The 15,030-nt window shown below is 37.8% G+C and overlaps 1 protein-coding gene across 1 annotated transcript in view; it reads right to left on the bottom strand.

The window, feature by feature from the left end:
* Window positions 1–1,852: 1,852 nt before the first annotated feature.
* The window catches only part of ST8SIA6 (ST8 alpha-N-acetyl-neuraminide alpha-2,8-sialyltransferase 6), an 80,080-nt gene continuing 66,902 nt past the window's right edge, over window positions 1,853–15,030 (bottom strand). Inside the window, exons 5-8 of the mRNA XM_075211913.1 lie at window positions 13,036–13,180; window positions 7,415–7,527; window positions 4,682–4,774; window positions 1,853–3,898 (exon numbers count right to left, since the gene is read on the bottom strand). Coding sequence (XP_075068014.1) covers window positions 3,430–3,898; window positions 4,682–4,774; window positions 7,415–7,527; window positions 13,036–13,180 — 820 coding nt within the window. The 3' untranslated portion in view covers window positions 1,853–3,429. The remainder of the gene's footprint in view (window positions 3,899–4,681; window positions 4,775–7,414; window positions 7,528–13,035; window positions 13,181–15,030) is intronic.

The raw sequence follows: 15,030 nt of genomic DNA on the forward strand, positions 1-15,030 counted from the left end.
AATTAGTATTCTGTTTTGCACATAAGTTAAATACTGACTGTTTTTTCATGTAGCACACAAATACTTGATAGCTTATTTGTACACTGAAATTAATATTTGTCTGCTACATGAAAAAACAGTCAGTATTTAACTTATGTGCAAAACAGAATACTAATTTGCACCCCTTGCATTGTAACATGGTTTTGTCCAGGAGACTGAAATAAGAAGTTTCTTAAGTTAAGATCCTTAATGAATCAGGCACAGGTTACTAAACCTACAATACAAGTTAACATTCTCAAACATAAATGTAATTATTCTAGCTGAGTTCAAGACTTTGGGAATCCTTTAAGAAGTGGAAATAATGCGGACCTGTCGAGCATTATCATTAGCCCAGATATACATTCCTAGTGCTTGCTGGGGTAAATGAAGACAACATATAATATACAACACATTATTATCCTATCTGCTCCACCAGTGATTTTACAATCACTGTTCCCCCATCCCCTTGGCACTAAACTCCCACTGCACTACCCCCTCTAGTGAGAAGGTGTGGGCTAATCATTTAAGTGTTAACATTATAATGTTGTTGTTGGATCTAAACCTAATTTATCAATGCATTATAACATGTGATTTAAAACGCTTTCCATATTTTTAAAACAGAGATTGTTTTTTCCCCACAACCATATTCAGATTGTGTCATTTTAATATTTGCTATTATCCCCTACATGTCTTTATATAGTTCCAAAAGCAACTTGCTCTTATTCACTTCTCTAAACTATTCAGCTTCTTCAAATCCAAGCCTGGACAACCTGTGGCTCCCCAAGTGTCATATAACAACAAGTCCCAGCTTATCGGCTGGATAGCTACAGGCAAAGAATGATGGGGGCTGTAGTTTCACCACACCTAGAGAGTCACAGGTTGGCCAGGCTTGCAGGTGACTGATCATATGCTAAACAATTGGCAGAATGTTAGAACAAAACCTTGTTACCTAGGATTTTGAATAGCTGTGTATTAGAATACCTGTTTTAATTATGAGCTCCATTGTGTTAGTTAACACACTGGAATGAACTGGATTTCTATAATCATCCATCTACGACTATATTGATTTGATTTGTTGCTTTCTGATACTTTTTTCCACAATAAATATAGCACTCAATTACTGACATTTCATTTAGGTACAAAATTATTACTAAACCAAAACAACCAATCAGAAACTTGCTTTCATTGCCTAACTTGCACTAGACAGATAAAAGCAGTTTGCTGACTGGTTGATGTGGTTCAGTACAAAATTATTCACCTATAGGCAATATTAGTAAATTATCTCTTTTGTCCTAGAATTCCCTCAATCATGACATAGCAGGTAAGTACCTATGCATTCAGGTATGTGAGGTATGTGTGATTGTAATGTTAGGTCTTTCACAAAAATCATAGAGGACACTTGTGCCTTTTGCAGAAAGAGCAAATATTGTTTAGGATGGATTGAGGTGTTTGCTGTTGAATATGGCTTTGACACAAAGGATAATGTGGATATAGGCAAAAATGAAATGTAATTTTTTTTCGGTAACAGATATAATGATATAATAAGGGAGAGGAGATGGTGAATATTTGAAGGCAACTCTGTTTAGCACAAATTTATAGACCTGCAAAACGGCCACATGTTTCCCCTCCAGTGCCTCTGAACTGGTGGTTATTATCAGTACTCCGTACTTTCCATGGAAATCATTTAGCACAATTTAGGAACATTTTATAGAGGAAGTGGAAAACAGGTGCAGATAAATCGATGTCATTATAGAATGAAAATGTAAAATTATGACATTCAAATAAAAGGCAGCGTTAATGTCCTTTTGCCATCATTAATTATATAAGAAATAAATGTGGCACCAATAAGCAGTATTAATTAATAAAACAGTATTAATTAATGAAGAAGGTAGTCCCATTGTGATAGAAGACTGTACTTTGAGGTTTGGTTGAACATAGTACATTTCAGTCATGTATCAAAAGTGTTGAACACAGCGTCTGCTATTTTACATAAAATGAAGGAATGAATTTTTCATGCATGCAGTAAATTAGCATATCTCCCAATAATATCATTTTTAGTGGAGTACTTCAAACTTATCAAGCTGTGGGTTTGAAAAAGTGGAGATGTTGTCTATAGCAGCCAATCAGATTCTAGTTATCATTTATTCAGTACATTCTACAAAATGACAGCTAGAATCTGATTGGTTGCTATAGGCAACATCTCCACTTTCTCAAACCCACAGATTGATAAATTTACCCTTGGCAGCGTTCAGCCTGTCTAGATAGGGGCACAGATTCAGCAGTATGGGGTGTGATTAATCATATATGATTAGACAGATTTGGATGGGGCCTATTTTGTCCCCACCTTTCTTTAAAGGATGGCAATAGGCACAGTTACATCTAAAAATAAAAAAATGGAGCACATTCAGGTTTTCCCGAAATGGCCTCAAAGCGTTTTTTTTCTTATTGAACCTATGTATTGGGTGACATACACCAGACACATTCTGTAATGGAATGTTCAACATATCCAGTAAAGGCAAAACATTCTATATACAAATGACACGTTCTATAAGGTGTTTACTAGGTATAACCATGTTTTTGTTGTAGTCGCTAACGAGTTCCATTGTTCATTTGGATTTCTTCCATCTACACGTCCATTCTCTAACAAAAATACAGTTCAGTTTTCTTTAAAAACATAAAAAATGTAAACAATTTCAAATCGTGAAATTCATCATCCACATTCCTGAGTTTGTTTGGCACGTTAATCAATAAATATATCTGTTTCTCCTTAAAATCTCAAAAAAAAAAAAAATAATTAAAGAAAGAACCATTGCTGTAAAAGCATAATGCAAGCTCAGCGACAACAAACGCTGATAATTATAACTTGGAGTTTTCATAAGTGCCCGTTATTTCTATAAGCATCCAAATTTCCTTGTTTTCTCTTCCAGCTTCCCCTAAAAGAGATTGTGCAGAAATTATATTGCAATTAAAGTCTCTACTTTTGGATCTGTATTGCATGGTAGTTAGAACAACTACCCTTTATGTTCTTTAGCATTGAAAAAAACTAAATCTTAAAATATTATAAGTTACTGGAAAAAAAAAGTAAATTCCAGCAGCAACAAATGTGGTTTCCTTCCTGTATTTGCAAAAATAGGAATGAAAGAAACTTAGAGAGTGTTTTGCCAAAGTCCTGGATTTTTTCCGTTATATGCAATAAACAAGTCCCGCCCACTTGTGTCACATGACTCCTTATAGTATTCCATGACAGAATCTACAGCAGCAAGTGAGGGCAAAACACATCTATGTATAAAGATCACCTCATAAAGGCATCTTTTTTTGTTTCCGGGTGTACATCAGCGGTAGGTAAACTAAAATAGTATTTTGCTATTTTAATTAGATATGAAGTCCCAAAAAGAAGCTAACTTTAAATGTTCATCTCTTCTCACACTTGCCAATTTGCAGTTTAAGTACCCCTTTGTAATGGAGCTGAAGGACTTGATAAAACTCTTTGGGCATAGCGTGAAAGCCGGGCTTCGGCAGCTGGTTGTCATAGTAGTGATGGCTAATTGGTTTCCCGTTTAGGTTTTTGGAGAAAGGCCAAAATCCATATAGTTTGACGTCCTCGCAGAGCTCTATCGCTGCGCTGGTTATCATGAATCCAGTGGAGAGGCGATAAGCCCTTACACCCCTCCCTCTCCAAAACTGAGCCAGGCTTTTAAGATAATTGGGATGGAAGAAAATAGCTCTCTGTTTCGCTTGGTATTTTTTCAGTACGTGATGTACCTCAAAAGAGATGGCTGTATTACTGCTGTAGGAAAATGCCGGTAATAAGAGGAATGAATAACCATAACTTGTCAGGTTTTTCAGAAAAGCTGTTTTCATCTCGTTTAGTTTTCCATATCTGTAGAAACAAAATGTCTGTAAAGGTTACATAATAAAACAGTGGCATTATTAGATGCATCAAATGTAAAGAACTGAATGGCATTAACTGAAGTCATAGGGCCTGATTCATTAAGGAAAGTAAGGCAAAAAAAGAGCAAATCTTCTCCTGGACAAACCATGTTACAATGCAAGGGGGGCAACTTAGTTTATTATTTTGCACATAAGTTAGATACTGGCTGTTCTTTCATGTAGTACACAAATACTTGATAGCTTTATTTTTACACTGAAGTATAAAGTTGATCTAGGACATGCTCTACCCCAACTATAAATCTGCCATCACATTTTAAATTTACTTCTGCCTCTAATACAACATGGTTTTGCCAAGGTGCAAAGTTACTCCTTTTTTATGCTTTACTTTCCTTAATGTATCAGGCCCATAATGTTTATTAATTGTTAGAAAAAACTGCATAACATGAGGAATAATATAATAACTTCAACTTAAAAACACATCTTATAGTAGCTCAAATATTATGGACAGAATTAATCTTTGGAGGGGGGAGCAGCCTAACTCAACTCGAAATTGCTATGTAAAAATAAAGCTGGCAAGTATTTGTGTGTTACCTACAAAAGCAGCCAGTATTTTGCCTGCTTGGAAAAAAAAACAACTTAATATATTGTACAATAACTTATAAAACAGCTTTCAGGGAAACAATACTGATGAAGGACTGTTTAAATTCAATTTTTGGCATGAGAACATACATCATTGATTGAAATATGAGCGAAGCAAGGTGCTTAAACTTACTTCAGAGCAATGATGCTGGGATTTACTGTGACAAGGTCTGTCTTCTTTCCAACATCAATACTAACATTCCCCAAAACAGGGGGAAGGTTACACCTGGAACAAACAGAACAGATCAGTTACAAAATAACTTCGCTACAAATATGTATCGCATTTCAGAATTCTGTTCCAGCGTGTCAATTTTGTCTACAAATACTTAATGACTCCAAATAAAATGGGAAATTCTGTTTTCGGTGGCATTCTATAAGTTAAACAATAGTTCACTATATTTCTTAGCTGGGGTCCATCATTGCACCCAAACAGGATATTTGCCCCAGTCCAAATAGGGGAGGACTGGCAAATTTTAGCCCAGGGGGTAATTCTCGACTCAGCAGCCTATTTTAAAGGAAACAAATGCAGGTGGCCCAATGACCCAGCCCAAAGTAGCCCACTGTGAGACCGGCCCGGGGGACAGATGCTCCCCTGCCCCCCAGCCCAGCCTGCCCCTGAGTCCAACCATACTTTACTCTCTCCTACTGCCTACATGGAATAGCTCACCAACGCAAGAGTGACAGACAAGAAAGCTGGATCCCAGTTAGAGAGAGGGGGTCCCTACAGTACGACATGCTACCCACATTGTTCTCACCATTTTTATTATAACTATCCTTACATAGTGCCAACATATTCCGCAGCATGGTACAGTCAGGGTAAAAAAATTAAAATACCAGGAAAAACCATACTTATAATGCAATATGGCAGGATGAAGGTGGTTGATTTAGTAGCACTAGACAGCACTAGGTTACCTAAACCTTTAAATGGGAATTAACAATAATATACATAATCTGTAACAAAACTAAAGTAATTAAAAGGAAATATCGAAATGATCCTCAACTACACCCAAAGTATAAAACCTTAATCTGACCATTTTGTTGTCACTATAAAAAAAACTTAAGTAGAAAACACAATCAGCAGAAACAATACTGTTAGGCCCAACCACAAAACATGTGGATATAAATTATAAATTATAAATTAAGTTAGTCATTCATGGGACGTCAGACTGGGCATAGATCCAGGCTTGTGGAAATCATGAAAACATGTATTTTACTACTTTTAACATATGGCTTGCAGGATGCTGCGATCACACTCAAGACTTGGACCAGGCATAGATGACGCTTTCTAATCAGAAATAGTTTACGCTGCATCAGACTGAAATTTATCGCAACGGTGGGTGAGCTTTCTCCCCATTCCCCTGCTGCCCCGATCTTCTTATTAAGAGGTTACACAACTTATATTGTACGAGGATGAGAAAAAGAACACGTAGATGTGTATCAGCTGATTATAACTTAACTGTTACATCCCAAATATTGCTCCTTTGTACCTTTTTCTAACAATATACTTTAATTGTGAGCCTTATCCCTCTGGCCTCAAGATTTTCAGGAGTTCAGATCAAGAGATAAGTGAAGCTCTCTAGTTAATATATCATTAATTGCTCGAGTCACGGAGATAAATTGTAACGTTGTTAGTTCTTCAAGAACAAAGCAAAGGACAATGACTTAATGTTCTCCTGTTCTTTAATCTAACAGATCATTACAATTTAAAGATTTACAACAGCAGTATTATCTACAATCAAACATTTATGATATTACTTTACCTTGCTAAGCTGTGTTCTACAGACTGGCGCTACATCGAGAGGAGGACATTAAAAACAGTTTAATAAGGCCCATAAATACAGATGCATGCTCAGCGCCTTATTGAAAGATAACTAAGTGACTTTTACTGTCCTCATTTATTACCGTTAATAAAGAATACAGGAGCATTCATTTTCTTCTTTTATTTAATGTTTGTACAACTGCAGAACATCAATGATGTTGCTATATTTAAACCAGATCTACCGAGTCAAAAAAAAAAAGTTTTTTTATTAAAACAAAAGTTAATTAATTTTAATATTTTGTGGACTTCCCTATTTTATCTAATTGATTTATATTTCAAATATTTTATATTTATTCATTTTATGAGTGCTCTTTAAAGAATAACTGGACCCAAAAAAGTTAACTTGTCATATCTAATATTATTTTTATTTTTTTTAACCACATCATTACTGGACAGGAACAGCATGATTTTGTGTCTTTAACAGACAATTTCAGGCAGAACTGCAATTGCAGATTTCAGGAAATTGGTGTACTCAGCATAAGGATTTTAATTAGGTAACATCGTAATTTAGTGGCATTTCTCTTTAATAGGCTTTTCTGCTCATGTTCATAACGGGTCTAATGATGATACCAACATGCCACTAGTATTAAGATTACAATTTGGCATATGTCACAGCCAGGTTTTTTTCTTAGATTGGGATTGTAGTGTGCTGACATTGTTATATTATAATGTTGTATTGGATGCTACACAATACCTTACCTAGTTTAAAATCATCCATCACCATTTCATTATGGTGCCAGCTTCTATTACTTCTCCATGACCTTTTGTTCTAACTAGTTTCTAACAATATATTTGCTGTTCTCTTCTGCCTCTGTTATGTCATCTGGTATGAAGTCCTTTCTCAATTTAATCCACTATATTTTGCCATGTTTGTTGACTTGTACCCCTGCGAAATTTGATTTGTTCGAAATTTGACTGCAACATGCTCATCACTAATGCTGTTGTATAAGTCTTAGTATATAGACGTTCATATAAAATACAGTTTGTATGTTATCCATTAGTTGTTCATTCATTTAAGAAAAGTGCCAATGTGCAATTTGTTCTTACCTAAAGACAAAATCTGATTGGTCAATTTCGGCCCCACAGCTGCTATTCGTTAGTATTCCGCCGTTTCCAACTACAGCACATTGCTTGAAGGGAATTCCTACAAAGGGCTGCGACTAAAATACAGAACAAGGACATTTCTCCTGTGTTACATTGTATCAGCACACTGTAAAAAGCATCTAATGTGTTACCAGCATAGACAAATTGACCTTATATAATACAGTATATAATTATATAATACATATTAGAATATTAGACAAATGTATCCCTTCAACTTTCTGTGCAAAATAACTGTATATTCAAGAGACCTGATCTTGGAACATCCTAATGTTATTTTCCATATTATCCCCTTCGATATATAACTGCTGAGATGATCCTGCTAGCTAGGTCTACTACGCCTCCAGTGGGCCTCATTTATGAACAGCAAAATCGTCTATGGTCGTGCCACGTGTCTTGATATCTGTCAGAGTGCATGGGTTTGTGGACCAGGGTGGAAGCGTTTGCTGGGGAGTAGGAATTTACACTGGCTATAGGTAGTAGTCAGGTAATGTAAAAAAAATACTAGTAGACACACCCTTTAGCAGGCGCGGGCTGGGAGAGGGAAGCCCGAGGGGCACACAGGCGGCCGCATCACATGAAACGGGATGCGGCCGCATTGCCTGTCCTGTGATGCCGCCGCCTGTGTGCTGACGCGGCCGCATCTCATGTCATCAGATGCGGCCGCCGATGAAAATGTGGTATATTGCATCCGGGGGGCGGCAGGCCTACCCCCCGCTTAATAGCGGTCTGACTGAGCGCCCCCCTGCCCCCCGGGCCAGCCCGCCCCTGCCCTTTAACACCTAGTTTTGTGGAGCAGTGCACAAACAAAGTTTAATTTTATGATGCAAGAAAACTGAAATGAGATAGAAGAGTGGGGAGAGCTCATATTGTAGGGTTGTTCCGTTCTGTGCAGAGTGCTGCTTATTCATTTTCACTCTGCAAGGCACCAGCTCAGACAAAGCCTCATTCTATAATTTTAGTGGGATGGATTTTGCTCCATCCAGTTGCACTTGGGTGAAGAGGCACATTTCTATGTGCACTAAGCCCAGTGTAAAAATGATTCAAAACACACAAAAATTTCAGAAGACACCTAACTATGACATACAAAAAGAATCAGGCAAGTATAAAATATTCTTCATTGCTCTGTCTAAGCATACCTTAATATGCTGGTTACTTAAAGAAATTATATTTCCTACATTTTGTCCTCCTCATTCAGCTTCTTTATACTTCTGAGTGTTATTTTAATGACCCCTCTATAACTCTAGAACCATTATAAATTATAAGTTCAACTATTTTAAATATTCTCAAATTATAAATATCAACACCTAGAAACATAGAATGTAACAGTGTAAAACAACCACTCAGAACCTATCTGATTCTTTTGATTTACTATAGTGTTGTGTATAAGCCAAGCATGTTTAAATCTCCCCACAGTATTAGCCTCTACCATCTCTGCTAGAAGGTTATATCATCTCCTTTCAGTGGAAGATATAACTTCTAGAGCTGAAAACAGTATTGTAGGTGAGGTCACACCAATGACCTCTATAGTGACATTACTACCACTCTTTTTTCTGCTTCTAATTCTTTCATTTGCAAACTAGCATCTGACTGGTCTTCTACATCCAGCAGTGTTCACATTAATTTCTCCACTACTGATGTCAGGCTCACTGGTCTGTAGCTGCCAGACCATTTTTACTTCCACTTTTGTGCAGTGGGACTATATTCACTTTTTCCAGTACTCTGCAACTACTCTGGTTAGTAGTGGCTGGTTGAATAATTTTGTTAACGGTGTTGCAGGCACTTAAATCTCTTTTATTATCCTTGTGTGTATTCCACCTGACCCCATTGAATTCTCTAGGTTTATATGGTTTGTTTGGCTATAAGTTTCTGCAAAAACACAATATCTTCTTCTTCATTCGTCATTCTTCCTTATTCTACCTTACACAGTACCTAACAGTTTTCTGAAAATACATTATAAGTTTGTTTGCTATATTTGACACTAGTGCAGATCCGAACTCTGTAGAGCAATTATAGACACACTTATATCATAATAACAACCATCTCCTAATAAATGGTATATTCTGAATCACTGATTCTGATCATAACCAATAGGTGACGCACCTCTGAATACAATAACACTGTCTTACAACCTAAGACTCTTTGTTACCGGATATCAATGTACATCAAATAAAAAATACCAAGGTATATAACAAAATATATTACACAAATGGTGTCTATAGCTTAAAGTGAGGACTCATCATAAGGGGTATATTAGACTATAAACATAGGATCATGGGTTCTGCGCATATATAATGAGTGAGGGTCTTCTATCACAGGATGTTGAGATTAGTGAACATTCAGAATGACCACTGTGTCTGAATAATATAATGACCTCTAGAGAGAGGTCCTCAACATATAGGGATAAGCAAAAATATGTACAAATTATAATAAGGACACATCTGGTTACATCACCATAATACAAATGGGCATTAGTTTATTCAAATACTGTTACATTCAGTTTGAAAAGGTTTATAGCACATTAACTGTGGAATTTGTCACCTGTGATACACATCACACAAGGGGATTATATATCTGCAAATTAATTTTTTTTTTTTATATGTGACATTAAAATTATATATGTCAAGATATTAGTGCACTAAAGGGAAAATAAAGAAAGATCCCTAGGGGCATGGACATACACTCTATGTTAGAGGCAAATAACATAGACATATAAATCCAATATATAAACTCAGTATTTTTATATTGGTGTTTTTCCCCCAATAGAAGAGATGTTGATTACTATTTTGCTAAGTATAATAAAGAGATAGTGTGAACCTGATATATGCATTGAGGATGAAAAATGTGCATATATATCATGATGATATAAGTGGTATAAATATTCTTTAATAAAGAAGTAATGTACAATCTTTAGTGATGTCAATAATCTGATAAAAAATAAATAGAAAATAACTCTAAGCAATAAAAGAAAAGTTCATACTTTAGTTTTATATTTTACATCATTTCCACTTACACAATTACTTATCACATACTTGTTTTTATTATTTTGCCTCTTGTACAAAGTGGATGATATCATTTTTTTCAATGTATACCAATAAAATAGTTATTTTATTTATTACAGCCATTCAATACCCCCTATAGGAATACATTTTTCTTCTTTGGTTGTATAATTAACACTATCCAAGTATATCTGGACAATCTATTGTTACACTATCACATACTTGATCAAATCCATAATATAAGTCATCAAGTCTGAGGAGGAGGAACTGCTTCTTTACTCTCAAGATGTTGATGTAGAGAACTACAGGATGTCTTCCATTGCATTTTAAGATTTATTAACAAAATGTTATTAAAACATTGACATTTTCAAACCCATGATTTCTTCAGTACAAGTACAAGGAGTAAGACAACACAGTCTTTGCTTTTCGGATATGAGCTAAACCTAATGCTGGAATTCTTTGAAATGATAGAATGTTGGAGTCAGAGAATGTAGCAAAAGCAGCCAGAAGCTAGAAGCAGCCGGTGATAAAAGATGGTAAGTGTACAAATACAATTATATCTATTGTGCAAATATCTTGTGGAGCTAGTGGCTCACTTATTGGTGGAACTATCTCCATAATAATTTACTAGTGGTCATTAGTCCGCATATGAAGCCACACAGATGCAGAGCTAGCGAGCTGTGGGCCCCGGTGCAGGGAAGCGGGGAGGAGGGAGCCGGGGCCCATGGCTCGCTAGTTCCCTGTGCAGCGGGCCCCATTATCTCCATGGGCCCCGCACCTGATGCACCAATGGTAGTTCCGCCACTGAAGCCACAGACATGATTATCTGTAATGCTCAGCAGGGGGTCACTGATCAGAAAATGAGGAGGAAATAGAATCCCAGAGCAGGAACCAACATAAATGGACCAGATTGGTGTGTTGGGAGCTTATGTAGATTGGGTATAGCAAAACTATAATAACTGATAGAAGGATTAGATAACGAGAGAATAGTCAGACAGACTAGGGTCCAGAGACTGGAGCAGGCAGGTGATATCTCAAAGGGTCACACCACAATGGGATGTCAGTACCAGGAGTCACATGAGAACTTAAACGGGACACAACAAGGTAATCAGACCAGTGCTCAAAGTGCACTATTGGGCAGCGTTACCACTCACTATGTATCGCTGTGAATCACAGTGATATATAATGCAGTACCGCTGGTATTTACTATGCCGGGGCTACTCAGCTGTGCCCCGTCCTCATCTCTAGATCTCACAGTAACTAAGGGACTAACTAAAGCCTTTCGATGGCAATATTATCCCTATGCCTCTCCATGGGAAAGCCTATTTAACAAGGATCATGGCGATACATGTACAGCCACAAACCTTGTTCTGCTCAGGAAGAAAATCAAGGAAAAAATAATCAATTTTTAGCAATTTTTTAGTTATTTACTTTTATTAGTGGAAGTTAGAGACCAAATCTGGGCTTTCAGTTACCCGGCACATGCGCATATTGGCAGAGACAGGCCCGGCTAAGTGGTACTGAGATTTTGTTTTTGATAAGATTCTTCCTATCGCCACTCTTTCAGAAATATAAATAGTATGCGTTCGATAAGAACAGAATTGTCGGAAAAGGTTTGTGGCCAATTAAAAGTTTCAAGGCATCTCCTTCCCAGATTGAAAGGCATCCATCATATCTCTAATCATGACCAGACGTTCACAGCTGAATTAGCATTTTAGAAAATATGTTTGAGGCTGGCTGCGGTGGGATAACTCCGCAGAGGTAACTGTGACCAGGTCCAAGTGAGCCCTGGTGTCCCCTTGTGAGTTACACCTAGCTGTCAGTGACAGCCTGGCAAAACCAGGGTCTGTGGCTGGAACCACCAATTGGGTTGTGGACATTTAATTCTGTCCACATAGCTGTCATACTGAACAGTGACACATAGTGACATCATAAGGGAACTGCCGTATGCAGGAGAGACCAGGAAGAAGCATGGGTAACCTGAATTAGAAAGCTCTTATATAAGCCAGGCTAACCTGTGGCTCTCCAGGTGTTGTGAAACTACAAGCCCCAGTATGCTTTGCCAGTAGATAGTTGGCAGGGCATGCCCTGGGGCTTGTAGTTTCACAACACCTGGAGAGCCACAGGTTGGCCAGCCCAGCTAATAGATCCATGACAACAGGATTTAATAGTAGCTGTTTTTAGCTCTAAATGTTCATTGAATTAATTTGTGTTGGCAAAAGGGGGCACCTATTAAAGTTTCCTGAGACTCTTCAATGTCAATTGGGGACAGTGGGTGAAAATAGTGGCAGCTGCCAGCCTGAAATACAATCAAAGCCAACATTTACAATCTCTACAGTATCATCCAAGCACAATGGTGTATTGTTTAGAAGAAAATTAGCTATAGCTATTTACAGACAGTGCTTTCTACAAATAAACAATATATCCAAAATAAGTGTCATTTATGAAACTACTTCATTTAAAATCCAGAACTACATTCTCAGCACCTGACATTCAATTTACATTACTGGTTATAAAGTATTAATTAATTTCCCGACACGAGAGCTAATGACATTTTACACTTCTTACCTTGGGCAGCATTCTGTGAATGTCCTCTACAATTAAAATGTTCTTTTTCGTTTCCACTTCATATGTAATGTTACTTCCAAGTGAGGTATTGTTTTGAGATACTATAAAGTTGTTAATAGCATTACAGCAGGAAGACAAATACAATCTGCAAAGAAAATGAGCAGATCAGTCTATATATATATATATATGGTGTATTCATGTTATGCTATAATAATAATAATAATACATAGCTGGTAAACATGCAATTGTATGGTGTATACAGAGAATGACAGAGAAACGGTAGGAGAAATTAATTTTAAGTCTTACTGTATGAAGACATATTATTACATTTAATGGGAATTTAAAAGTTTACATAAATAATTGTTTTGTGACTCACTACTATATACAATTTTTCTATAGACCTAACAACTACTTTTACACCATTTCCATGCCATAGATACGATGTACTTTGGGGCTATAAAACATGATCATGGGAGTGTACACACTAATGCAATATCAGGGGGGCCCTCCGGAGGCAGGAAAAAAAAAAAAACCTGCAAAAAAAGAAGAAAATACTTACCGTGCTGTCAGCTGGCGATCCGGCTCCCTCCCTGGTCTCCTCCTCCGTCGCACTCCGCAATGGATGTCGGGCGGGCGTGATGACGTCACGCCCGACATGCACTGCCAGCGCGACGGAGGAGGAGACCAGGGAGGGAGCCGGATCGCCAGCTGACAGCACGGTAAGTATTTTCTTCTTTTTTTTGCAGGGTTTTTTTTTTTCCTGCCTCCGGAGGGCCCCCCTGGGCTGCAGGGCCCCCGGGCACCTGCCCAGCGTGCCCAATGGGAAAGACGGCCCTGCCAAGAGTCTTTTATTGTGTGATGGGCACGAAAATCGGGTGAAAAACATCTATAAATAATGGAACGATGTTGGGCAAATTTAGCTGGGTGTACACACTCCCAACCAGCAGTGTAGGCAGATCTCCATAGCGTTTACAGAGTCACAATCTTTTCAGCCAATGGTTAAATTGTGTAAAAAATGTACAGTGAGTACACATGAACCGGCACGCTGATCAGGACTTTCAGTCGTTGGTAACATCGTTAATAATATAACAAAGGGAGACATTTTCTGCAGTGTGTACACCGCTTAAAGCCCGTGCTTTGCACACAGCGTGGGAGGGGTTTTATTGTGCGGACCAATAGGAGGCTATTGGTCCATCCAATCACTTTCCCCTATCCATAGTCCGATGGGTCCACCATAATCACCACTGCCGGGCCCCCAAGGAAGGCCTAGGTGCAGTGTACACTCTCCTCTCCTCTCCTCTTCAGTACCCTTATCTGCTCGGTAAATTGCAATGTGGGTGGGGGGGGTTTAAAACGTAGAAATAATTATTTTGTACTTTCACTATGCCAGATAAAAATGTGGGTGAGTTTCTCATCGTGTCACTTGGCTGGTATCTAAATACATGAGGGCCACTCTTGATTTCATCATGGACATGTTCAATAACGCTTCAGCAGACAAAATGATACGCACATTACGCCAATGTAATTGAGACAGAAGAAACCAAAATTATATTATATGTAAAAGTCTATGCAAAAATGGAAAACCTGGTTGATAATAGACAATTTCGGGCTATAAAAGCTTGAAAAATTATTTCTACTTTATCTTGCCTCCCACCATATAAAAGTATAGGAAACGGGCACACAGGGCAGGGCTGATGTGTAGGCAGATGAGGCAGATGTCTTAGGCCGCCAGGCTTGGGGAAGCAGTACAACATTAATCACATATTTTTGTCTTGCTTTGGAGCATTAGCGAGACAACGGTGCCATCAATGTGATGTTGACATGTGACCATGATACGCACGGAGTACTACCTGCTTTTCTATGACATATTAGATGTGTTTAAGCCCATCAGAATGCACAGACACAAAACACTTCTATGCTAAGACCAGGTTCCTATGCCATGCTTATGTCTGGAGACCTAGAGGTATTGGTACAGTTTACCATCTTTTCCTTGAG

The sequence above is a fragment of the Mixophyes fleayi genome, chromosome 5 (genome assembly GCF_038048845.1).
Source record: "Mixophyes fleayi isolate aMixFle1 chromosome 5, aMixFle1.hap1, whole genome shotgun sequence".
Classification (NCBI taxonomy): Eukaryota; Metazoa; Chordata; class Amphibia; order Anura; family Limnodynastidae; genus Mixophyes; species Mixophyes fleayi.